The following is a 27,144-nucleotide window of genomic DNA, read 5'->3' on the forward strand; positions in this document are numbered from 1 at the left end:
TAAACCAGCCTTGTATAATTTGACAAGAACGGTTATTGATCCATTGTGGATTTTTTTTTTCTTCCTCAGATGCACAGTTTCTCAACAGTATCACAAACCTTTCATGTCGACCTCTGAGGGACCTGCCAAGGTCTAAAGCGACACTGTGGCCTTTAATGGTCAATGCAGTCACTGAAACCTCCCATTGAATTTCAAAGATTTTGAGTGTACAGCACCATCTAGCTGTACAACAGTTATTACCTTTTGACATACCTGTTCAAGTGGTTAAAATCATGCAATTAGCATAAGTTGAGAAATATTTCGCTTTTGTGTATGTGTGTGTTACTTCCCCTTTCACTGAGGAATTAAGTTATGCTAACAAAAGGCTTTATATTAGTTAGTCCATGCTGAAGCAATGCATTACACACAGCAGAGGCTTGTGTTTCTTCATATCCTTTGTTGCACCAAGCACCTAAACATGGCCTGCAGGTGTTGATGTTGCCCGATTCCACATTTGATGCACTTGCACTTTCTCTTGTTTAGGTTCCAAAGTGGACTAAATAAAGATGTTTGTAAATGTCCCACCAAAGAGCTTAAGTTTATAAGCAGCTCTGTTTTGTGATCATAAAAAAAAAAAAAAAAGCGTGGCCATCTGTCATATTATTTTCATCCGTGTGCCACATAGTGTAGCTACATAGGGTTTTGAGACATTTACTAGCCAATGATCTAAAGCTCTAAAGAACCCAATCCAAAATGTGTTGTGCCTTATTTTTTCCACAAACACAAGTCCCAGACCCAAGTCTATATGTCGAAAACGTGTTTGTTAGTGGTTCCCCTTCGTCTTATGATAAAATAGCACAGCTTGTGATGCTGGAAGTTGAAACAAGAAGTGTGGCAGGAAATGTGATGCTAGTCACTTGTGTCAACACAGACGCATGTCATGACCTGGGAACTTCCTCACATCAGTGGTTAATCACAAATGAAGTCACATCTCGCAGTAATCTAAATTTCACTGCAGGTGGATATTGACCCAGACAGGTTTCAGTGTGTTTTCTTCATCAGACTCTGTGGGTTCTAAAAGGAACAAACAAAGGGTGGGCAGGGGGAGTTTGCCTGTCAAACATTATGATGGTAGCAGCAGAAAAAATTCAGAGATGTACACAAATGTTGAGAAATTCTTTAAATTTAGAGATGCTTTATCAGAAGTAAGTCATCACACCATAACGCATGTGACCATGCATTTCACATGATGAAGAGGAGATTGCAGAGAGAACCCCCGAAACAAACTACTGAAAGAGGCTGCAGTAACAGTCTAGAAAAGCATATTCAAAAGAAAGCAATAATTCAGTCAGTCACAGACGATGTAATTACTGAACACAAATGTCTTCAGTGTTCAGCGAAAAAAAAAAAAAAAGTTTTAGGAAGGTTAGGTTTAAATACTCAAATACCTGCTTAGTTATCCTGTGTTTCTATTAAATATAAGAATGTGACATCAACTAATGCTTTCTTTTTCCATTTTGCCATGAGTGTGACAGCAATCTCATGACAACAATGATTCAGATAATATGGTCAGAGTTTATGGGGAAGTTTTGTGGTGGAAAAAAATAAACTGACCTCTGAAAATATGCAGCACTGATATATAAATAAACTGTACCACATATAGAAATGGGTGAGATTTAATTAAACTGGGTAAAAAAAAAACAACATTTATTATGAATAAGTACAAAATGCTAGTACATGTATTAAGTACATGAATTAAATAGGGATTGGAAATATACACACATGCCTACAGAGAGTGTCTTAAGCATCAATTATATTTTAAAAATAACACACGCTTGCTTACTTAGCATATTTTGTTTTGTTTTTTTTGAATTCTTGATCAAACTGCAGTCTTGGTACATTACATGATACAACCAGGAAAATGAGGCGATGTCTGGGTGATGGGAGGAGTGTAAAAACATATAGTTTGTTCCTTGTCTCCTTGTATCACACACTTGGTTTTACAGAGAAGACACCACAATGACTGGTGAGTTTTTCCCTCTTTGAAAACTTATTTAAACAGAAATTAAGTATATATAAAATATAATTTAAAATATTACTTTTATGGCATCCAGGCTGTTTAATAATTAGTAAATAACTGGGCACTGTAATATTTACATTTATGTACAGTTGTGTCTTGATAGTAGATAGTAGGTGCTTTAAGCTATTCTAATAGTTTTTTAAGTACTTTTTAAAATCAGTTACTGTATCAGTTCATTAAAAAGTAAGAACTTAAAAGACTGTCCTAAAAAGAATATGTCGGTTTCTCTGTTAAAAAAGTCATTGTTTTAATTTGGCTAACGAAAATAGATTCATCAGCATTTCAGGTTTTTCGTATTTCTAACATTTAATCATAATTTTCAGATCCAAACACATCTTTTATGTTCGACTTTGGTCCGATTTATGAGGAACTCAACTTTACCTATAATTACACAGACTTTGTGGTAAACCCTGAAACGCATCCCTGCAACCCCTTCCCCATCCCAGATGCAGTGAGCATTGTTGTCAGTACATTTTACATCCTCGTCTTTCTGCTGGCCATTCCTGGAAATATGGTTGTGGGGCTGGTGATTGGCCTTAGCAAGCGATCGCTGCCGCCCTCTGACCTCTACCTTCTCCACCTGGCAGTCGCCGACCTCCTGTTGGCCATTACTCTCCCGTTCTGGGCTGTCTCTGTCACGATGGGCTGGGTTTTTGGAGATGCCATGTGCAAAATTGTCACCGTCCTCCAAGAGCTAAGCTTCTACTCTAGCATTCTCTTCCTGACGTGCATCAGCATGGATCGTTACGTGGTGATTGTGCGAGCCATGGAGTCTCGTGGGTCTAACCGACAGCTGGTCAGCTGGGGAGTTTGTGGTGCTGTCTGGGCTGTTGGTGGGCTCCTGTCTCTGCCAGGCTTCCTCAACTCTTCTTTTTCCCCTCAAAACTCTAACGATAGTCGCATAATGTGTTCGGAGATGTTTGATTCTAGCAGTGCCAATGAGTGGCGGCTCGCCACCAGAATACTTCGCCACACCTTGGGGTTTGTTGTCCCATTGGCCATTATGCTGCCCTGTTATGGAGTAACCATCAAGCGGCTCCTTCACATCCGCGGGGGGTTTCAACGACAACGAGCCATGAAAGTGATTGTGTTTGTAGTGGTAGCCTTTCTGCTTTGTTGGACACCGTACCACGTTGCAGTCATGGCCGATACATTTTTCAGGGCCAGGATAGTGCCGTACCAGTGCCCGGCAAGGATGGCAGTGGATCGAGCTGTGTTCGCAACCCAGAGTCTGGGCCTGCTTCACAGTTGTGTCAACCCGGTGCTGTATGCCTTCGTGGGGGAGAAGTTCAGGAGGAACCTGTGGCAGATAATGAGGAAGGTAGGAGTCTCTGAGAGAACGTCAACAACAAGGACCAGCAGGTCTTCATCATCAGATCTCACATCCACATTCATGTGAGATCACAATGGGAACAGGTGAACTACTATTTACGGCAGGAATTCAAAGGTGGGACAAAAAAGTGTTAGCTTCGAAAGTTAACAAATTTTATCATGAATCACTTTTGGATTTTTCATTTCAATCTATCAAAGCTCATTTTATATAAATTGTCTCGATTTATCTTTGTAAAATATGTAAATATGTTTTTTTTCCTTTAATACACTTAACTTATTAAACTTGTTTTTGGCTTTAACCCAGTGTACACCAGGCAAATGTGAAGTTGTTTACAATTTTTTGTTTTTGGTTTGTTTTTTGTAGTTAACGTTTGAAATCGCCTTCCTTCCATATAATGAGGAAGCAAGTTAAACAAGTTTCACTTTCAGGTGTGACTTAACTAAAACACAACATTTCATCAAATCAATGGAAAACAACAGCTGATGTACAAAGATGCAGCTGAAAGCTGGAAAAAAGCTAAAATTTGATCTTAAGGTAATTCTCTGTTAGATGGTAAAATGTCTAGCTAATGCATGTATTTTTTATTGCCTGTCAATATAAATTACTAGAAGTTAATTTAGACCATTATCTTTCTTTGCATCTTAACATTTTAATTCAAGTTATACTGTGTCATCTGCAATGCAACATAAAAAATATCTTGCATAGTGCTGTAAGTGTTTGTAGTGATTTTTTCATAATTTCATAATTTTGTGTTTAGCTCAAAAGAACCGGTTGTCATTCACAATGATTTGCAGTATCTCTATTACTGAAATGATATTAAAGTTTTATATGAACACCTAGAACAGGCTTTCTGTTTCTGATTTACCTAACACAGTTGTGTCACCTTGGCTCACAAAGCCTTGCAAATAAGACACTGATAGAGGAAGGATTTGTCAGACTGGGAACTAATCTAGCAACTAGCGTCATTATGTTTGCAGCAACAGTTTGGAAATTTAAGAAGTTATGACTGTAATTCATCCTGTGGTATGTTAAAATGGCTGATGTCCATGACAAAGCTACCTGACAGGCTTCAAGTAAAGAACAAGGAGAAAAGCTACTTAAAATAACAGTTGGGTGACAAGAAAACAAACACATAGAGAGCTAAGGAAATAGTGATAAGAATAGCTCATAAGAATATTTTGATTAAAAAAAGTATCCTTCAGAAGAGCATCTGTCAGACAAATGCTTAGCTTTTTCCTACATTTGGTCATTTTATTTTAGTAATAGTTTAGTGGTATTTTTCATGCACAATTGCAATTCAAAGCACTTTGGTAGAAAAGCTAATTATTTAATAATATCTGCACTGGTTATCTCCATTTTACCTAAAGTGCAAAACTAAAAGTACTTTACTAAGAAAATGTCATAATATTTTTATTGTATTTTATGGTAATTATGGCAGCTCATTTACAGTAATTTTTAAAATATAAGGGCAAAAGGTCATTGCTGAGAGGTGATTACCTTATAATGACATATCAGTATTTATTAGTTTATGTAGTTCTTATTAAAAAACATATTATATTTTTATAGTAAATCCACAAAGGGATATTAATGTCGTGGCTGGTCAGTGTAAGATGAACATTATCTCAGTGGTGAATCCACAACACAGCGTCCACATCATTATATCCTTTGACATGAATTCATTTGGTGTAGCTTAGTTAATTAACGGCTTTTTCAGATGTTATTTTCGTATCCAGTGTTCATTCCAAGTCTATTACTTGTTTTTAGCTAAGTCCTGTGTGTTTTTAAGCCGTTTTGTGCAGTTCTTGAATGTTCTTCAAACAACTTTAATATAGCAGCACCCAAGTCCCGCGGACAGTGAGTTGATAAGGTGTTAGCTATATGCATCGTCAGCAGCACGCTAACCGAGCATTAGATTTGAAATTCAGCTTGATTACAATTTGAGAAAAAACGATTTCTTTATTATTTTTGGTATTGGCGTTGACAGTGAGTTTGTAATGAATTCTCACACGCCACGATAAAATGAAATGTAACAATACCAGCAAACAAGCTTAGTTAAATTAGCTTATTATTAAGCTAACCTAGCTTAATTTTAATATAATAAGCTAACCTAGCATAATTATTATTTTTTTGTCCTATTTGTCCGCGTGTTGATTAGACATAATAATGCTATATTTTTTGAAGTAGAGTTGCATGCATGGCAAAAGGCTTTGATAATTTTAGATTTAAAATTGCTTGAGCTATTATGACTATTTGATTATAATCAGACTGAACATGCTCACAGCTAATGCTAAAAATAATTTTTCATTAGTTTTTTCTTGTGTGTGTGTGTGTGTGTGTGTGTTTTCTGTGTTTTAGTTATGACACCTTTCCTTTCATTCATTCCATTGTTAGCAGCTGTAACAAAGTCACAGACTTGTCCATTATTAATGCTCTGTCTAACAACCTAAACAATATACAGACATTTAGAAAATCGTTCATATTTTCTTGATGTGTTCTGCTTCAAGTTCGTCAATAAACTTAGAAGCTATTTAAATATTTCATGAAGCTACAGATGGCCGCACAGAATGCAAAGGCAGTAATAATATTTTTAATTTTGCATGAAATTGGACCACCTCAGTACAATAGGAGTCCATCATCAGTCTACATTTGACCTAGAAATTAAAATACTGTCCCATACTGACCACCTCCCTCCTGTGTGCCAAGTGTTGCTCCATCTCACATGTTCTACTGACCTCAGGTTGGCTAAAAATGACAAGGGGCGGGAGACTAGCAGTAGGTGGGAAGACTGATAACCCTGCAGCTGTCATTGTGAGGCTTGCTGGGCTGTGACGGTCATTTCCCCCTTCAGACTGACTGGCAGAGGTTGGGGGAGATCATGAGTGAAGTGGCTTAACTCATGGGACAAGGAGGGGGGGGGGTCCAACTTGCTGAACAGGACTTGATGCTTGCATTCAATCAAACACCAACCAAGAAGGAACCCTGCTCACTGCCGGAACTAAAAAGGCAACTCACTGAAGGTTTGCACACCTCGTTTTCCCAAAGACGTAACACACTACCGGGACATGGTTACAAAAGGCTGAAGAGTGAGCGAACGTGAGGAAAAGGAGGGGGAAAAGTGGGGCCGTCACTTCCAAGAGACAAGTCAAGGGACCGGTTAATGCAACATGATCTACAGGTTCTTGCCCTAAAAATACCTCTGAGCAGGACAGGGGCAGCTATCTCTATCTGCTTGATTACCCCGAAATTTCTTTTTCATCTTCGGACAACAGCTGAGGTCAGAAAACAACAATTTGAGAAGGATTTATCCATGGATTTATTCTGTTTTATTAGTAAAATGACTATCTTTTATAACTAGATACAGAAATATGACAGCCATGTTAAACTGTAATGTATATGTAGGGAATGCTCTTAAGTTCCACTGACCTGACCTGTGTTTAATATCCCAAGTGGACTGAAACCCTGTTATCTTGGCAAACCATTTTGTTGGAAAGTTGCAGAATTCACTGGGGCATCTACCAGCTCAACCATGAGAAAGGCAGAGGTGCAAGTGACCCTAAAAAAAGGGGCAGATGAAGCAGTGGCACCCTCAAGTCCCATCATCCCCCCAAAACGTCCCAAAGCGAGCCCAGAACAAATTGTCCCTGAACCTCGAGGACTTGGTTATCCCACTCCAACCCCACCTGTTTTCTTACGCAAAATGAGGAACTCCGCTGTAGGGACAGGCTGTGACATCCGTCTCAAGGTGACTGTGGCTGGAGACCCCCAGCCCTCCCTTTATTGGTACCACAATGATGACCTCCTTAACATGGAAAACCAAGAGTATGGAGGGCTCTGGATTAGGGATTGCAAACCCAGTGATGCAGGCCTCTACACCTGCATCGCCAACAATCACTTGGGAGAAGCTCGGAGCAGTGCTGTGCTTGCTGTCCTGGATCTGGGTGAAGGTAATTGTCATCCAACACTTTACTTGTATTTATACTTGTCCTCTATTAGGACTAACCTACGAGACGGATTCCCGTGGGGTTTCCATTGTTTAAAGTAAAAATTGCAAATTGTTTAAAGTAAAACATAGAAAACAATATCCTCCTAAACTATTTTTGAAAACCATTCATTTAAATGAATGGAAGAAAAACAGAGAACTACTGTGTGTTTGACTCTATAGAACAAACGTAAGACAGTTCTGTTACTACACAATGAACCACATAAGTGCTTTACAGTATCAGTCACTGCTGTACCACTGTTGAGAGGACACAAATTGTTTAAAGTGTCTTAAGTGACTCATGAAAATCACCCATCGTGCTGTAGTCATTAAAAAGGCCCAGCAAGAATTAGAAAACCTCACACAGTCTTGTTTAACTTCCTGTTCCTTTTTCTGACTAAGTTCTCAGTTATGTTATGAGCTGCTTAAGCTACTCGAGAAGTTCATTGTCAAATCTCACTGTTCATATAGTTATAATGCTAAAGGTTGTTGTTACTTTGCACTAAGCTTTTGCTCCCTGAGAGTAGTCGCATTTTACATTATTTATTTATGGCATTTTGGTCCATATAGAGGAAACACAATACATGTGAATTTGTTCCATCAAGTATTTAAGCAGAAATCACACATACACTAAGTGTACTTAGATACAAAATCTAGCTCAACTATGATCTTTTCTTATCAACAGACAATATATTAAACTTTTCTAAAGATACTGTTTTGTCTAATTAGAAGTATTAAAAATAAAATGCAGGTAGTTTATCTACAAGGAACATTATCATACACTGCCGTGTGATATGAAGTTCACCGATTACCTATCGAACAAGCTGAATCATTTCATTAGTAGACAGTTTATATGCAGTATGATCATTTCAGTATTTTTATGCAGTGACTCATCCATTTCGATTTTCAGAGCTTCCTCAAAAATTTCAGAAGAGAATTGATTTTTTTATGTTTTATGTCCCCAGAGAGACAAACTTTGTCCTTAATGGTAATGGAGAATCAGAATGTGTAACTAAGGCGTGTATACAGTAGATGTTTAAGATTACCATACAGAGAGAAAGTCAGATTTCCATCATTTGTAATATTCCTGGAAACAAATAATCCTCTAAAGAACATCTGGCAGTCAGCCATTTGAAACTCATTATAGTATATTACAGATTTCTTGGTGTCGAGCCAACGATGCTCAGCTGGCCAGTGTAGCTCTTCTCTGCTCACACACCAACGTTCTGACCAACAAAACCTCTTTTAATGGTTCTTGTGATCTTCGCCACTGATCAAAATTCAGTTCTCCTGCTTTAACAACCTCAACTCCTTTAAAAAAAAAAAAAGATATTATAAGCTCCACAGCTATGCCCCTCATATAGCAACTAAGGCAGTTTATCATCATTCAGCATGTGTGACCATCTAGTGGAAACTCACTCTTCAATTTAGAACTTTCGTTTTGTGGTGAAGGTATATGTGGCTTGTAATTGCATGGAGAAAGATGCTGAATCATGCAGTATATGTACTGAATACAGTGACTCAGTCACTTTAACAGGAGTAAAGGTCTGATAAATGGAAAACATTTTGTGGTGCTGCAGAAATAAGGACGGGCTGCTTACATAACAATCTCTGCTAAATTTAAGCTACGTCGAGATGTTTTGAGCAAGCCTAGGACAAAACCTGGCTACTAAAAGTGTGATATCTGTCGACAGTGTGATGATATGAATTCCTTTTACTGTGCACAGCAAGAAACTAGTTTGCATTGCATTTCCTTTATTGTATGAATATTGGATGCTTTGATACATAAAAGATATGCCGTCAAATGTGACAACTCGAAAATCAACAAAAGGATAACAACACAATACAGTATACTGATAAATATGAATACGGTAATTATGGCATCAAATAATTAATACTTATTAAACTGTTAAGTGTTTGTTTGGGGTTTGACAAAACTTTAATTAACCTACGAGCTGCAACTTTATGTTGAGTTTCCTGTTGAGTTATGTTGAGCTTCACAGGAGCATTTTTAGAATTCATAGTCAGTGAGGGTCATATGATTTCTGTGATACTGCACGTTAAGTGTTTTGATACAAACAAACTGATGTCGGTCTAAAAATAATGTTATTTTATGCTGAATATCTGCACCAGTCTGACCCCTCAGTGCGGTTCACAGTCCTCAAAACTTTCTTCAAACCTTCCAGAGTTTTTTTTTTTTTCTTTTTTGCTCCACATTAACCTTTAGTGTGATTCAGCTCTCCACTGCATTGCCGTGTGCGTAGTCTACAGCTGTCCCATCACTCAGCGATACTGCCTGAGCCCGTTCTCTCCCTCTCACTCTTTGAAAATGTCTCTCTGTCCCGCCCCCCTTATCCACCAGCTCTGCCTAGTTATTTATACAGTGGAATGTGCCAGGCCTTAGATTTTTGTGATGTTAGCGGGCCAGCGTCTCTCTTGTTACACAGCACGACATCACTGCTAACTTTAGCTCAGCCCTGTATGACTTTTTTTTCCCCTCTGCTGATCAGGGAGAGGTCCAATTTTGAATCCACAACATCTACTTAATACCCAGCAGCATAAAGATGTCTGCCACCTGGTGTGATGAAAACTATTTGGTAAATACTGTTCATTCTCATTTTTTTTTCTGTACTGAACTATGATGTTTCTTCCCTCTTCATAGTATTTTTTTTTTCAGTTCCACTTCACATTCTACCCATTGAAGTACCCTTCACCTGTAAGAGCCTCTTGCTCATCAGTTATTAATAATTTGACAAATTGATTACTGGATAAACGAATAATGAAATAAATTAAAGCAGTTCAATTACATGTAGTTTATTGGGGGGGCGGCTGTAGCTCAGTTGGTAAAGGCAGTCGTACACGCACCACAGGGTCAGTGGCTCGATCCCCAGCCCTGGCTATATGTCGAAGTGTCCCTGGGCATGACACTGAACCCCTGACAGCCCATTTCCCTCCCAGCTGTGCAGTTCCGGTCCAAGCCCGGTAGAAATTGGGGAGGGTTGCGTCAGGAAGGGCACCCGGCGTAAAAAAAACTGTGCCAAATCAACATGCGGACGATGATCCGCTGTGGCGAAGCCGAAAGGACAAAAAAAAAAAATTACATAGTTTATTGAATGGAAGAAATAAGTAACTATAATAATAATTACTAGGGAAAAATAGAAAGTCCTAAAACCTGGGTGGTCCACAGAGAATGTGACATTACATCACTCCGTATTAATCACTGGGGAATGGGGGCACAATCTTAGGGGAAGAATCCCTCAGCAAGATATGGTTGTTACATTCAGTTACCATGATCATGATAACATGATTACTTTTTTCAGAATCATGGCAGAAAGTCAAAATATAAACTCAAACTCACCAACAAAAAGCCTCGGTGGTGCACAAAAACTGCATGACATAAACTTCACATCGTGAGTTTGTTTCAGTAGGGTTAACTGGCCCCTTCGCAGTGTGTTTGGAAGGTTTGTTTTGTGTTGTCTTCCTCCAGGATCATTAATATGAGTGAACAGGTGGAGCTGCAGTTACACTGTGGAAATCCCCTACTCATAAAAGAGTTAGCCCCCCCTACCATCCTCTAAAGTTAATGTCTCCTAATGGACACAGGAGACGAGAGTTAAGGTATTTATTTGGGCTGTTAAACAATGTGGAGTGGCAGTGAGCCATACTGAGTTTTGGAAATTGTGTGTGTGTGTGTGTGTGTGCGTGTGTGTTTGTGTGTGTGTGTGTGTGTCATGCAGATCATGCAGAAAGTACTGGTCACATAGCAAAAAATAAACATGTGACTTCTCAAATGTGTCACAGGCCTTCAGTTAATAAGACCCTAAGGTTTTGATGTATTTATGTTTTATCTAATGGTTTGTAAATGAAAACGGGTGGGAGAGGGTAAGAGGATGGTGCAGGTAGCAGAGAGGCAGTGGTCAAGGGTGGAGGGAGTCAGGAAGAAAGCACTTGACTGACATTTACCCCAGGAAGGATTCCCTGGCTGTAGTTCATGGGAAATACTGTAAGTCTTTTCTAGTGGTAACAAGACCTCACAAAGCTGTAACTGTCTCGTACAGTGTGGATGGTAAAGTGCCTGATCTCAAATATCAGTGGTATTGGCTCATAAATATGATATGTTTGTAGTAATTGTTTACGTTTGTGGCAGTGTGCTAACATTACTGCCCTCTGAAGTTGCTATGGCACATCATAAACAGTTTTCCCAGGGAAGGAAAGCCAAGAAAACCCAAAACAAACCACATCACACCGTGGCTAACACACAGCATCATGTAATTTTGTCACAAGACTGAGAAACATGGTGGACTTCCTCTTTGCTAAATTCATGTTGAATTCACTTTTGGAAAAAAAAAAAACAATATCAAATGAAATGCTGCTACCAAGGAAACAAAAAGGCGTTCTCAGTGACTTGACATTACATAATCATATGACCATGTATTTAAGCCAGTAGTTATTTGCATTTATGAAAGTGCTAAATCCTGTATATATAATAATATAATTATTATTACCTTTAAGTACCTTTCAAGCTCAATATGCTGTGTGACTTGACAAGGATTTTAAATGGATTTGTGTTCAGTGATGAGAGGGAACAGCAGTAAAGCCTTCTCGTTGTGTCTATGGGAAGAAAATCTAGGTGGCATTAACATTTAAAAAATATTCCAGAATTATTGCACCCATTTTATAAAACATTAGAAGCATCAGTACCCATAATATCGTTTATGAGTACAGCAGTGAGTGTAGCAATTAAATGTTTCATATCCTTTGGAAGCAGAATTGCTGTGTGCAGTTACTCCATGCAGCCAGTACCACATTTGCTGTGAGAGCTAACAGTGCTCCAGCAATGCAGAGGAGTGAGGAGGTCCCTTTAGCTGTTGCAGTGATGCTCCCCTTCGCTGCCGACAACACAACATCGGCTCATTACACCAGTTGAAGACTAAGACACAGGCACATGGGGAGGAAGGGAAAATGAAAAAATGATCTCAAGAGGGCTGGATCACTCCCACTGGTTTTTCTGCCTATCGGTGTGCACTGCCTGTGGGGTGGAAAGCAGCGGGGGAAGATGCTTACACTGTCGCTGGCTATTGTGTGGACAGGGGGGCTCCCTCACAGTGGATGATATGTATTCAACAGACATTTCCACCTGCGGATGGAGGTCTACGCCGTATGCTTTTCAGATACAGACTCTCTCAGAAGAACTGCTGAGACTCTGAGATTCAACTTGTTATATAATGGACCAAAGTGCCTTCTTTTCCTTTTTCTTTGGATTTGATTAAGAAGCTTTAATGTGTTATTAGCAGGCTACACTATATTACCAGTAAAATGTTTGACATCAAAGTCTGATATCACTTGCTGATGTCTGCTAGAAGATGTCCTGATTTAAGCGTATAGTAATGACTTGGAACCTCCAAGGTATCTTGGGGAATACCCTGCTGCCGAATCTAAGCCAAGACAAAAGATACTTGTCGAGGACATACCACCAGTTGCTATGAAAAATATCTAGACCAAAGAAAAAAATCAGGCAAGTGCGATTCATTTTAACTTTGTTAATTAGAAGTCTTTGCTTTTTGCGTGCTGATTTACAATAAAAAAGACAAGAAATGTGAAATATTTAATTTAGACTTTTGACAGAGGCATTTTATTAACATTATTATTCAGCACCTGACCCCACAATGATTGCTGAGCTGTCCAATGCAATGAAGGTGGTTAGAAAATATGATCCTACTCTGTATAGCCTTTCATGAAATGAAGCTGGGTTAGATCAGTGTTATTGGGGAATATACTTAATTACAATGGCCACTAGAAAGTACTGTAGCATTCGAACTCTGATTTGAATCCGAAAGCCCAAGGCCATTCCATGCTGTAGCTTTGAACACTCTTCAAAGAACTACAGACTTTCAGAGTTGCAGCATAATTCGGACTTAGTCTGAGGTTTTTCAGACTGATGTTCATCATGTAAGTAAGGTTATTTCTACATTTTCCTACATGATTTATTGTTATATAGTCTATACGTATACTAAGAATATTTTGTAAATCCATTTACAGTGTGGCTCCTAAACTAGTCAACATTCAACAGATCAGAAAAAACATGCAGTAGAACATCAAGGTAATATTCAACAAAGTATAAATCTTATATTGGATGCCGTAACTTTGATGCCACAGCATCTTTTTCACTTGGGAAATAGACTGAAAGGTTTATGACAGACGCGTTCCTGAGAATATAATGACATATGTGCACTAATACCTCATGCAATTATTTACAGTTTAATGCTACCATCACACCTTTGACAAGTCAAGCTAGTGATACTGTTGTTTGTTCCCGTTGCTTCCAGGATGGTTTCCTACTCATTGTGTTTAACTGTTGTCACTTATCATTTAGTAAAAAGTTTTAAATTACAAATGCAGCATGCACAGAAATATTTTAACAAAGAGTGTTTGTACACCACATACTGTATGTCAACATTCCAGGTCTTCTGTTGAGTTACATACAAACAATGCATTTACATGGACTTACGTATTCAGGTTACAGTTGATTTCTTAACTTTCATGTAAACCGGAAAACTGGCTTCCCAAATTGGGGTAGGGGATTAAGGAAACCTGGTTTCCCAAGGTAAATTTCTGTCGGAGAACCTCTTTGCCGTGTATAGGCGTAACTAGGTTTCTAATCTGCTTTCTCCAACTGCACATGTATAACAAAAGGCTGCAGACAGGAACATGCAGTTGATTGAAAGGCGGATCATTAATGGAGCCATGCCACCTCGTTTCTAAAACAAAGTGCGACAGAAAATTTAACTAACACAAAGTGTCCCATAGAAGTCTAAATAAGTCACTTTCCCCCACATATTTTTAAAAATTAAAACAGTTCCTGTTGTTCCCGAAATAGCAAGAAGTCATTTGTATGAACAGCCATTGGGTTAAATGCGTAACCATACATGCCTACATAAAAACATTGCTCCACAGCACTAGTAGTGGTCAGAAGCTCTAGACAATGTACTTAACTACACTCTGATAACGACCAATTGAAGGGCATTATTCCTTCTTGATCGGGTGAAAAATTATTTATATATTAAACCCACTGTGCTGCCCCAATTTGGTTGTGGAAATAAATTTTTTTGTTATGCTACATTTATGACAACACAAAGAAAATATTTTCATTCCATATTTTGCCACAATGCTTTTGTGTGTTTTATTTTTCTTTTACTTGTCCTCTTTAGATAATTTTCTTTTCCCCCAAAACTATTTACGACACCATATGCCTTGTGAAAAACATGTTTTTCAAAATGTTTTTTTTTTATTTAATCAAGACAGAATAAAGGCTTATAGAAGCTTATCATGGCACCATTGCACCGACCATGTCAGACTCTGACGTCAACTGTTCTCCGATGAATCTGTGTGTGATTGCAATATTTTGAAGTCTGAAATTGAGACATATGATATAAATATTACATGGGTGCAGTGTAGCTACTTATGAATGTAGATTTATTTGCTGTGACATCAGTTTGACACATACAGGAAACACATTTTCTGTGTACTGTACCATATGGTAGATTTTGTCTTTCCATTGTACACATTTGCCCGTATTTCTCTTCAATGTTCAACATGACCAACATAGTTTGTTCTTTACTGCAAGGAATGACAGATAGCTCTGTTTTATAAGTAATTCCACCTACTGTTAAGCAAACACCTCATGAAAGCTGTTGGGATGCCAATGACTCAATAGTGCTTTCTATTTTAAGTTCTACCAATGACTGAATTTTGTGTCAATCTGAGAAAAAACACTTTTTTAGAAAGAAGTAGGTTTTTCTCTTGTAAATACTAAAACATTTATTTTAATCATATTAAGCATGATGCATTCGCTAACATTATTTAACAGGCTTTGATTTGACAGGGCAATTGAATGCAATTAAAAACAATGTAACACTGAAGAACAGAAATGTATTCTTGAATATAGAGTTTTTAAAATACTTAATGTAATATTTCAGGCCATGTTGTTTCTTCACAAGTCAACATTTTATAGTTTTGATTTCTAAGTAACGCAATTCAAATGTGTCACCTTCACCTGCACTGGTAATCTTTGGTTCACTTTCCCCCTACATGACCTTAAGTTAACTAAGATAAGGTAGCTATTGGTTCCTATGGTAACAGTGCACTCACTCTGCCTCTTCTGCTATGGAAACATTGTTTCCCAATAGTGCCAACTAATGAAAAATTGTACGTTTTTTTTTTTTTTTTTTCAGATTCCGAAACAACTGAGGATGAAGGTGGAGAACAGTTTGAGATCAAAGAAGACGGTGGTGATGTTGACGACCAGACTGTGCATAGAGGTATCTATCTACTATCTACTATTTGTCCAGCTTGCAGCTATTCTTAGCTATACACAATTTAATGTTTTTTTTTTGTGTGTGTGTTGGTATTTTGCTGATATCTATAAATGCTACAACAGTACAACACTTATAGGCACTTAAGTAAATTGTCAAATATTTAACGGAAGTGTATTTTAAGCAGCATTATTGGAGATTAAGGTAAATCTGGAAGGTATAACCAAAGCTTTCCAATGCAAACACAAAGCAGACACTAACTACTGTTTTTGTTTCCTTCAAAATCTGATAAAAATATCCAGCTGCTCAGCTGCTATACAGAATGCTGCACCACTAGCTAATCGTTCTTTTTCTTAACAGAGCTTTTTATGAAAAACACCTACCTGCTGCAGCAGAAAATTGAAAGATGACAGTTTTTTAGAATTTGTTTTTGAAAAAACATGTTTCTTTTTTTAAGGCCATATTTATATATAGAGGTGGAATTGCAGAGTCAAACCTTAGTCAGTTTGTCAATGTTTACACAGAAATATAGATTGATACTGCTGAAAACGTACCTTGTTTCATTCTGGAGGTTAATGTTAATACACTACCTAACATTACTTACAAAATGTGTCCAACAATTGTCATTTTTACCTGAAATGCAGTGATGGAAAGATGTGCAGAAGATGACAGTAGAACACATCAACAGGAGGATCAGTCAAACTCAACCAGGCAAGAAAGAAATGCTAATAACCTAGCAAACATATTTAAGATGACCTCACAATGCCGACTGTATATTAAACTCAAATTCCATACACAAATGTCATACCTAGCAGAATTACTAGCAACCTCCTGCATCCAACAAATGTTGAATCAAATCTTTTTCAGGAGACGGTCAGAGGAGTTTTCTACAGAATCTCCTTCACAATTCCTTCCACCTCCATCCCCAAGGCTCATCAAACGCACCTCCCCTTCTCCAATGTCAAACCGTTCTGGTTCAACTACACCTATCAGTTTACGGAAGAAAGTTGTTGTGCCAACTGAATACCAAGACACAGTTCCTGGGGAGTTTGAAGAAAAAGTTAAACAACCAAAATCTGTGTCCCAGAGTAGTACCCAGGACTCCCGACCACAGACTCCTCTGAGTGAGTACTCCCGGAAAGAATTTACCCTAAGACCATCCCCAAAGCTTACCAGGGCAAGCTCTAAGGTTTTTGAGAAGGTTCGTGACTTAGAAGAAAGGAGACGAAGCCTTGACATTCCAGAGGGTTCCGTCTCTGGACAATCCTGGGCAGGGTTCAATCGTGCTGGATCTGTTGATTCAGATGATGGAGGAAGCCGGTTGGGCATCTCTAGGGAAAGTTCAAGGGAAGATCTCAGGGAGGCTCTAAAAGAGGATGCCGCTGAACGGAGATCGATGTTTAGACAGAAAGCTGCTTCACTAGAGGAAAAACCTCGCTACTCCCAAAAAGTCCAGGACATTGAGAACAAGTTCACGGAGGAGCTCCAGCGCATTAAGAAACTTGTTGGAAAACCTCATATGAAGAAATCGTTTTCAACTGAACAGCTCACTCTGAAGGGCAAGCAGCACCAGCCCTTCAGGAAAATTGAGCCTATTCCTCCACAAGTCCTCCAAAAGCTTCAAGAAAGAGAACGTGCTCAATGGGCAAAGGAAGAGAGGGACGTTGATTTATGCCAGAAACAAATGCAGCCACAACAGCAAACAGAGCTTTATAAATCACAACTTCAAAAGACAGCAAGCACTGGTTCAACAACTGTAGCAGTCAGTAGATTTGGAGAGATTGCAGGCACCCCAGAGTCAATGCAGTTGTCTGACTTGCCAGGACATCGATTAGAGAGAGAATTACATAGAGTCAGCCCTGTTACAGAAATCATTCAGAGATCATCATCTCCAGCATTATATCAGCGACAACGGGAAGAATCCCCTAGTAGAGGCATTGCTGAGATGATGGTACGCAAGGTTGAACGAAGGCCCCCGAGCCCCCTTGTACAGAGGGTATCACGAATGCAAGAATCTCCACACATTCAAGAATCTCTTGGGCAAACATTACAGAAGGATGAAGCTTCAGGAAAAAAGGCTCCAATTGAAATTGTTGTACGAAAAATTGAAAACAGACCTGATGGTCCACTGGTACAAAAAAAAGCTGCCACTGTGCAAGATCTTCCCATTCAGCATCCTCGGAAACCCCTAGGGGTTTCACAGGTCAACCCAGTAGAGGAACAAGTTGAAGTGGAGCTAGCCAAACCAACCTTAAAAATAAGATTACCCACCATTATAGTTGAAGATGAAAAGATGGAAGTTGATGTTCCAGTGAAGACAAGACGACCTCGGCAGATTACTACTAATGCCAAAGATGGACAACAGCAGAAGACCAAAGCAAAGAGCCGCCGCCCTCGACCTATATCATCAGAGCAAGGTTAGATACAGTATATTGTTCTTCTCCCTTTGGGCTTTCTGTAGTAATGGGAAGCTTCAATCTGCTTCTTTTTCATTTTTAATCAACCAATTATGTATTACTCACAACAGGGGCTTTCTTTTAATTTGATTATGAAGTAAATGACTTTTATCAAACTGTGCAGATTCTTCCGATGATTCCTATGTGTCTGCTGGAGAAGACCCAATGGAGGCCCCTGTGTTTGAGTTTCCCCTCCAAGACACTGTTGCATCTGCTAATGCAGATGTGCTACTAAAGTGTGTCATTGCCGGCACCCCCATTCCTGAAGGTAACATGTCGTACAGTACTTTGTGTGTTTAACAACAAAATTCTCAAAGGTAATTTTGAAGTGATGTGTCACATGTACATTTATTTGTTTTTATTTGTCTGTTTCGCTCTGCTGAAGTTACCTGGACAAAAGACAACATCGCTATCTCTGGCACTGCAAATTACACAGTCAAAGTGGAGGGTGAACGCCACAGTCTGCTCATCAAATCAGTTAAAACAAGTGATGGTGGAAAGTATTGTGTAACTGCTGTTAATCAGGTGGGCAAATCCTCCAGCAGTGCCACCCTAACAGTTAAAGCAGGTACGTTTGACTCTATAGTGTAAATATTCAGGACTGTTCTGTCATTATTTTTGGTTTCAAACTTCATTTTTTAAATCTGCATTATTATACAAAGGTAGTGTTATCCACTTTTGTTTGGCAAAAATGATTCTACAATAGGGTTCAGATTTTACTTGTGTCTCCATTAAAACAAGTTACTTATAGTTCATGTAACTACATCAGGTCAACCATATAAGAAATATGGATAGTTGCCTTTATGGCATTTGTATTAAAATAATGAAATAAATTGTTGTCCTGACCTACATGGCAGACATAGTTTACTGATTTGTTATCTTCATGTTATCTCCAATAGTTTTTATAGTCTGTCAGAAGTGAAATAGGACACTTATTTGTTTACCCTTTATTATTACAGGCCAATGTACAATACTATCATTTCTAATTTATGGCATTAATTTGAAAGCTAATACTGTCCACCTTAAAAAATAAAAACACATGTTGTGGTTTCCTCCCACAATGGCATTGAGTTTTAGCTGACTTTTCTCCGACTCCCTAATCATTATGTCTCTGAGGAAAATGTGCGTGCTATATATTCCAGCTGAACAACCTCTCTTATAGTTACCATAGCAACTCAGAGGCAAAACTGAACCTATAAATTGCCTACTGAGGCTCAGTGCTCCGTTCACTGTGAATCCACTATTGTTTGGATATCACATTTGACATCAGTTTCTAATTATTTTGTTGTTTTCACACATGGCCTTCTTTAAATCCTGTGTTGCTATTAAGGTGTCCTCTCAGTGATAAACAGTTTAAACAGGCAAAATTAAAGGCACATGTAGGACTTGATCATAGTCAAGGATGCCTAATATCAAGTCAAACTATTTCATGAAACACACCTGAAGCTTTATGCTTTTATAGGGTCTGTACAGGAGCCTAAAGGAAACCTGGGAGTGCCTACGGATATTAGCAGTCCTATTACATCTGATGAGGAGTATCTCAGTCCCCTGGAGGAAAGCGTGGATTTTGGAAGTCCAGAACCAATGCAAACTATTGACACACAATTTAGGAAACCCCCTGCGTTTCTGGTGAGACTTACATATAGCTCTGCCTAATTGTCTTTCCCTGTTGGAATATTACGCCTTTATGTTTAGTACACGTAACTGCATTGTAAATTAGTCTATTGAGAATGCAGCATGGAAATATGTAGAGTACAAAATGTCCTTGAGCCTATCATTATTAATTTCTTACATGAACATGATATCTGCTCTGTGGTCATTCCATCACCATATGTATCAAATTAAAAACTTTCATGTAAAACGCATCTCTCAGCTTCTAACTTGCATTACATTTCAAACAGGCAACAATGAGTGATCAGGCTGTAATTGAAGGGCAGGAAGTCACCATGTCTGTACGAATAAGTGGGCAACCCAAACCCATGCTCTACTGGTAGGTCTCTTCACTTCATCAAACCACTTAAACGCGTGGCTTGTATGGGACATGGAAAAAATCTTCCTCATAAGCGAGCTTGCTTGACTGCATACTTTGTTATGTTGCATGCTCCATTAATGCATTTGTTAAAGGAGATAATCTCCAAGCTGAGGGACACATTCTAAATACTGTAAATACAATAATCTGGAATTCACATGCAGGGCTAAAGCCATTGAAAAAAGAAATATCACAATCCCACATAGAAAGCGTTATCCAAATTTATGTTTGTTCAAATAAAGATTTTTACAAAGCCCACCCTATTGCAATTATGCTCTGAAATATTTGAACTCAACAAACTACAGATCGAATGTTACAGTTTGCCTACTTCTAAACGGTATTTCTTTAAATTATAGCTTTAATAGGGGATGCTGTAAACAATGAGAGATGGACAATAGGTTTGGAAACAAGGAAAGTATAGAATAATGCCAGCTTTATCCTTTAATGCAGAAGACAAGAGTAGGCTTAGTCACTCAGAGGGTTCTGTTATTAGAGTTAGTCATGACTCTCGAGGGACAATAGCAGAAATGAATGTGCTAAACATATTATTGGCAAAGCTGGAGAATGTATCCCACTTCCCACCCCCTCCATGCAAGCCAGAAGAGCACTTGTATTTGAGAAAGTGTGTCATGGGCTGTCCTTCATTGCATTGCATTGAGTTGTATTTAATGGATTTATCTCGTGTATTAAAATATTTGTTTCCTTAATTCTACCCTTCTGAAGGCTGAGAGACAGAATTACAGTAAAAACAGGACCACGACACATTGTACGTGAGACAGAAGATGGCACTTTTGCAATGACAATCAAGGCAGCAGTGAGGTCGGACTCCGGGATTTACACCTGTAAGATCATTAATGAGTATGGAATGAAGCAGTGTGAGGCGAAACTGGAGGTAAAAGGTATGTTGCTTTTTAAAGTGCTGGTGTTTATTGTCACAGTTCCAATTCACATTTTACTCACTTGGTTCACTGCATGGTCACTCAATTCCTAATCAAGTGGTTAATGTGTTAGTCAGCTATAAACATTGATAACATAACTCCAAGTGAAAAAGAAATCCATTGTGATCTATGACCGGTTCACTGTTCAGCTATCACTAAGCACCACTCATCAGAAAATGTCCCTTCTTTACCATCCAGCTCCACCAGTTGAGCCAGGTCTGGCTGTCATCCGCCCAGTCAAGGATGTTACAGCCAAAGCCGGAGAGACGGTATTGTTTGAGTGTCATGTCATTGGGCCAAAGGACACAGATGTGGACTGGCTTGCAGATGGCAAACTGATCCAGCCTGCATTGCTCAACTGTAAGATGCACTTTAATGGAAGAAAGTGCCATCTTCTGCTCAACTCAGTGCACGAGGATGACAGTGGGACGTACATGTGCAAGCTCAGCACAGTCAAAGGTATGTCACAAAAAAAAATGTCAAAATAGCTATATTTATTGCTATGTCCATCTCTTCTGTGAATGAAATTGAATTTGCACTCATTAGAGGAAGTGACCTCATGTGGCAAACTCAAAGTCATCCCCTCCATTGAACCACTTTTTACTCGCAAGTTGGATATTCTGGAAGTGATTGAGGGGCGTAATGCTCGGTTTGACTGCAAAGTCAGTGGGACACCATCGCCTAAAGTCACCTGGAGTCACTTTGGTGAGACTGTTATTTATAGTGTCATTAAGATCTACAACAGACGTATGTCAGTTTTGGTTTTAGGATTTATTAGAGTTATTGCAAAATGTCTTTACCTTTTTTTATATCTCTCACATTGTCTGTGTTTTGTTGTTGATTTTAGGATTCATAAAGTAATGCATAAAGACACGCTCCTTTTTTTTTAGATCATCCACTCACAGAGAGTGAGGATGTTCGCATTGTCCAGGAAGGTGGACGTCACTCTCTCATTATTTCCCATGTGACAAGTGAAGATGAAGGTGTCTACACTGTCACAGCCCTTAACATTCATGGTGAAGCAGAGAGCTCGGCCGAACTTTACGTACAAGAACCACGGCCACCCATATCTTCACAGATGTAAGAGCATGTTATTTCTTAGATGTTTGGCTGGAGCTTCCTTCCACTAATGCTTTCAATGTTGTTCATTTTTGAGTATGTCCTCTTTCTTCCCTTTCATTTAGGGCTAAACTGGAGAAGATGCCATCCATCCCAGAGGAGCCAGAGGTCCCAGAGAATGAGGTAGAGCGTTTTACCATGCCTGACTTCATCAAGCCCCTTTATGACCTGGATGTTATTGAAGGAAAGGAGGCTATGCTTAAATGCAAAGTGGCTGGTTTGCCTTACCCCACCATCGCTTGGTTCCACAATGGCAAAAGGATTGAGAGCACCGAGGACAGAAAGATGACTCAGTGTAAGTACTTCTTTCTCTAGTGTTCAGGTCTGTCAAAGCTGTAAAGCTTTTACGAAGCAACTACAGCCCTTGTAATGTTTTTCGTGATTCTCTACAAAGTACAAAGAAAATAGAATTTAATCAACATTTACAACTAAAACTACTTTGGTGAGTTTGGAGGAAGATTCAGGAAGTGTTCATCATGACTTTGTTTTAAGCACTTGGCTAAATACCCTATGCCTACATGATTCTGGTGAATGCAATTCAATTTTTGTGGGCTGGTTTGATATTTTGTCAGTGTTTTGATGTTGAATTTCCTAGAAAAAATTTGCCTTGTTTTTTTACATCCCTTTTCTGCTTCCTTTTACAGTTCGTGATGTCCACAGCCTGGTCATCCGCACTGTGTGCCATGCCCACGGTGGTGTGTACAAGAGTGTTATCTCTAACAAAATTGGCAAGGCCACTTGCTATGCTCATCTCTATGTTACAGGTAATTCCTTTGTGTCATGTGCCTCAAGAAAAAGGCACATCAAGTAATTGTGGTCAGTAATGCATTCTGTAGCAGTGTTATGTGGAAAGGCAGATCAGAAACATTTATAGATCTCTAATTCCATTGTCATTGTTTTAGATATCCTGCCTGATCCACCTGATGGAGCTCCAGTGATAGAGTCAATCACTGGTAAAACTATCACTTTAAGCTGGAAGAAACCTAGGAGGCTGGACCCTTCTATTGGTATAGCATATAGACATATCATGACATGTTACAGTTTAAAAATCTGTTATTGTGCTGTAGTTATAGATAAAACATAATGATAAATGACAACTTGATGTTCTTTTAAAAACAAAAATGATCGTTTATGCAGAAACACTGTAACATTTTGGATCAAAACCACTTGCAGATCCCAGTTCCTTGATGTATGCCATCCAACAACAAGCCCTTGGCTCCATCCAGTGGACCATCATAGCCTCTGGCCTGAAGGAGACCACATACACCATCAGCACTCTCTCTAAAGGTGTCCGCTATGCTTTCAGGATCCTGACCATCACCTCCAAGGCTTTCAGCAAGCCTTCCCCTGCTACCGACCCAGTGCAGCTCTTGGATCGAGGTACATTTGACTATCTTATAGAATTTGCTCGTCTATTTGTGTGCACTGTGACCTAATTAAATAAAATCTGTGTGCATTTTTTAAGGCCCCTACCTTCAAGAGGCTCCAGTGATTATTGATAAGCCAGACATTGTATATGTAAAGGAACACCAGTCAGTCACCATCACGATTACTCTGAATCATGTCAACACTGCAGTCATGTGGAAGAGGTATTGTTTTATTTCTACAAAGGAATTGCCTGAGTAAAAGAGAAAAAAGCTTGCAGGAATGTATTTCTCTTGCATTTACATATGGTTCTTTCCCCAGCATGTACCAAATATACAGTTCAGATTTTTTATTTACTTTTACTGTAAACCAAAACATTTTTCAACTAGTATAATAACACTGCAGTTATATTTGTAGTTTGTACTGTAACATCCATGTTGTAATCATATACTTCTTTAACTACCATGGTATTAGGTGATAAAGTCACCACCTTGTGGATCAAGTACATCATTGAAATGTCAGAGTGGATGACTGACAAGCATAAATAAATTTGTCAAATAATACAGGCAGAAATTGAATTCCCATTTATTGTCAATCATTGAGAGAAGTGCAAAATGTATGTCCTGACACTAAGGCTCGAATTCCTGACACAACTTCACATGCTGCTTGGCTTGTAGAATTCATCAGGGATTCTTAAAAGAACATTTAAATAGAATGGGTAGTTTTTTTCTGATGAAGGTCAGAAACCGAATAAACAAACCAATAAATTGCTTAATATTCTGCATGGATTGCCAGAGTTATGATATTTTTAGCTACATTACACTCAGCAAGAGCTAGTTGCCACCGCTTCCTTTCTTACTGTTAACATGTTAATTAAGGTTAACAATACAAACACTTTTCCTCAGGGGCGGAATGGTCCTGGCCAGTAAGCCAGGCCTGTACGAGATGGCAATGCCAGATGATGATCAGCACACTCTGAAGCTGCTGAAAGTGAAGAATGCTGATATCGGGGAGATGGTGTTTGTGGCCTCCAACAAATATGGCAGTGACAGCTGCATTTTTAGTGTGGAGATGGCAGGTACGGTCAGCAGCAGGACATCTATTGATCTATTTATGTAAATGTAAAAGAACTTAGCATTCTATCTTTGCTACACTGTCCACAGCTCCACCAAAATTTGAAACTATCATGGAGGACTTAGATGTTTCTTCTGGGGAGACCCCTCGCTTTGCTGTAGTTGTGGAGGGCAAGCCCATCCCTGACATCCTCTGGTTCAAGGTTTCGCTTTTCTCACACTTTTTATGTTTATGTCAACTTACATGTGTTATAAATCAAATGAAAGGTTCTTAATACTTTAGAACTACTGTTGAAATGTTCAGTGTTTCCTTTCAGAATGATGTTCTGCTGTCCGAGAGCAGTCATTACACATTTGTGTATGATGATAATGAGTGTTCATTGGTGGTCCTAAACGCTTGTCCAGAAGACTCTGGAGTATATACCTGCACTGCCAGGAACTTGGCAGGATCTGTGTCTTGCAAAGCTGAACTAACAGTTCATGAAGGTAAGAGGCTGTGTAAGATTCCTAACATTACCTTGACTATATACTGTAGCTAACATGCACCGTGACATCTAACTCAAAGAAGCTTTCCTTGTAGTTACAGTATTTTCAGTTGGCTATACTAATTTACACCTTCCTATTACCGCAGCTAAAAGTAAAGACAACCCGATTGATGATGAGGAGACTATTCTAAGGAAAATGCGCAGACTGACAGACCACTATGACATCCATAAAGAAATTGGAAGGTAAGCTTTTTATTAAGGCCGCATTTGAAATCATATGATCTTGTGCGTTGCTAGTGAGGCACTTTCCAAGTTAACCAATCAACTTGCCAAATTAGGCTGTATTTTCTCATGTCATAGTGCTTTTATCACACTATTTTAACAGATTCTGATTCCATTATATCAGTATGTATGGATAGAGATTTTTTTTTTATTCCAGGGGTGCATTTTCCTATGTGAAACGTGTGACCCAGAAGGTAGGCAAAATGGAGTATGCTGCAAAGTTCATCTCCACACGGGCCAAGAAAAAGGCATCTGCTCTGAGAGAGATGAGGCTGCTTTCCAAGATGGACCATGAGAGAGTCCTTTACTTCCATGATGCCTTTGAGAAAAACAACGGAGTCATCATCATCACTGAACTGAATCCTTTTTATATTGTTACTGTTTCTGATACAGAGTATTTAATTATATGATTTTAATAAAATACACACTTTTCATTTAACTTGCTCTAGTAACTAATATGTACTGTTGTTTAGAGGATTTCTATGAAAATTCTGTCTTGTTAAAAGTGAACTAAACATGTATTCATGCCTACATATTGTATATTTATGAAAAATTACCCTTAATTAATCTTTAAAGATGCCATGAAGAGCTTTTTGACAGATACACAAAGAAATTTACAGTAATGGAGTCTGATGTAAGTCCTGTGTAAGGCAGCTCAGCAAACCTTACTTTCAATTTAATTTCAACATCCATTATATTTCAGTGGTTAAATATGTCATTAGTATAATATTTGATTAATAAATAACACTAAATTTTTGTGTTTTTGGACCACCAGGTACGGTCATGTATAAGACAGCTGCTTGAAGGATTGGACTACCTGCATTACCGAAACATTATACACCTGGACATTAAGGTAACCATGTGAACTTAACATTTTGTTTAGATATAAACATTCTGTAATAAAAATATGATTCTGATGGAAGAACATAATAATATTTTGTTTTCTCATATTCTGATTACTTAGCCTGATAATATCCTCATGGCAGACCCTCATAGTGATCAGATCCGTATCTGTGACTTTGGCAACGCAGTGGCGATCACACCTGAGGAGTCTCAGTATTGTAAATATGGCACACCGGAATTTGTTGCACCAGAAATTGTCAATCAGTCCCCTGTGTCAAAAGCAACAGACATCTGGTATAGTATCTCTTGAATTTACATTTTTTAATTTGCTTAACTTACTTACTTACTTAACTTATCAGCTTTTTTAAATTATCTTCTATATTTGTCTAGGTCAGTAGGAGTCATTGCATATCTGTGGTAAGTAAAACTGAATATAAATCACATTTCTTTGATAAATTTGATTGTTAAAGTCTACATATGGCCTCATTATTAAAAGTATGTTTCTATGTTATCAGTCTGACAGGAGTTTCCCCATTTGCTGGGGAGAATGACCGCAGCTCTGTGCTGAATATCCGAAATTATAATATTGCCTTTGAGGAGAGTATGTTTGCTGACCTCTGCAGGGAGGCAAAAGGGTTCATCGTAAAACTGCTAGTTGCAGACAAGCTGTGAGTAAAAACATTGTTGAAAACCTTTGTATGGTAATGGAACAAATAAATGTATAAACTTGGAAAAGTGAAATATGATAAAAATTTTCTTTAGGAGACCTGATACTCAGGAATGTCTCAGACACCCCTGGTTCAAAGTAAGACAATGCACTTCTACAGTGTTAATTACTTAACTTATTTGATGATCCTGTTAAGGTCTCATA

At 38.6% G+C, this 27,144-nt stretch overlaps 2 protein-coding genes across 2 annotated transcripts in view; both read left to right on the plus strand.

The window, feature by feature from the left end:
- Positions 1 to 68: 68 nt before the first annotated feature.
- LOC137133153 (C-X-C chemokine receptor type 1-like) lies at positions 69 to 3,508 on the plus strand. The gene is made up of 2 exons (XM_067516425.1): positions 69 to 2,005; positions 2,383 to 3,508. The coding sequence occupies exons 1-2, from the start codon at positions 1,999 to 2,001 to the stop codon at positions 3,456 to 3,458; spliced, it is 1,083 nt and encodes a 360-aa protein (XP_067372526.1). The 5' UTR covers positions 69 to 1,998; the 3' UTR covers positions 3,459 to 3,508.
- Positions 3,509 to 6,200: 2,692 nt separating this feature from the next.
- Positions 6,201 to 27,144, plus strand: part of spegb (striated muscle enriched protein kinase b) — a 32,842-nt gene continuing 11,898 nt past the window's right edge. The window contains exons 1-28 of the mRNA XM_067516386.1: positions 6,201 to 7,336; positions 15,603 to 15,689; positions 16,328 to 16,394; positions 16,551 to 18,100; positions 18,264 to 18,407; positions 18,525 to 18,707; positions 19,602 to 19,768; positions 20,041 to 20,129; positions 20,892 to 21,067; positions 21,305 to 21,565; positions 21,653 to 21,811; positions 21,997 to 22,186; positions 22,291 to 22,520; positions 22,870 to 22,989; positions 23,128 to 23,232; positions 23,399 to 23,605; positions 23,691 to 23,814; positions 24,496 to 24,668; positions 24,754 to 24,866; positions 24,981 to 25,149; positions 25,295 to 25,391; positions 25,588 to 25,788; positions 26,007 to 26,064; positions 26,206 to 26,283; positions 26,395 to 26,567; positions 26,664 to 26,690; positions 26,789 to 26,941; positions 27,036 to 27,078. Coding sequence (XP_067372487.1) covers positions 6,919 to 7,336; positions 15,603 to 15,689; positions 16,328 to 16,394; positions 16,551 to 18,100; positions 18,264 to 18,407; positions 18,525 to 18,707; positions 19,602 to 19,768; positions 20,041 to 20,129; positions 20,892 to 21,067; positions 21,305 to 21,565; positions 21,653 to 21,811; positions 21,997 to 22,186; positions 22,291 to 22,520; positions 22,870 to 22,989; positions 23,128 to 23,232; positions 23,399 to 23,605; positions 23,691 to 23,814; positions 24,496 to 24,668; positions 24,754 to 24,866; positions 24,981 to 25,149; positions 25,295 to 25,391; positions 25,588 to 25,788; positions 26,007 to 26,064; positions 26,206 to 26,283; positions 26,395 to 26,567; positions 26,664 to 26,690; positions 26,789 to 26,941; positions 27,036 to 27,078 — 5,562 coding nt within the window. The 5' untranslated portion in view covers positions 6,201 to 6,918. The remainder of the gene's footprint in view (positions 7,337 to 15,602; positions 15,690 to 16,327; positions 16,395 to 16,550; positions 18,101 to 18,263; positions 18,408 to 18,524; positions 18,708 to 19,601; positions 19,769 to 20,040; positions 20,130 to 20,891; positions 21,068 to 21,304; positions 21,566 to 21,652; positions 21,812 to 21,996; positions 22,187 to 22,290; positions 22,521 to 22,869; positions 22,990 to 23,127; positions 23,233 to 23,398; positions 23,606 to 23,690; positions 23,815 to 24,495; positions 24,669 to 24,753; positions 24,867 to 24,980; positions 25,150 to 25,294; positions 25,392 to 25,587; positions 25,789 to 26,006; positions 26,065 to 26,205; positions 26,284 to 26,394; positions 26,568 to 26,663; positions 26,691 to 26,788; positions 26,942 to 27,035; positions 27,079 to 27,144) is intronic.

The sequence above is a fragment of the Channa argus genome, chromosome 9 (genome assembly GCF_033026475.1).
Source record: "Channa argus isolate prfri chromosome 9, Channa argus male v1.0, whole genome shotgun sequence".
Taxonomy (NCBI): domain Eukaryota; kingdom Metazoa; phylum Chordata; class Actinopteri; order Anabantiformes; family Channidae; genus Channa; species Channa argus.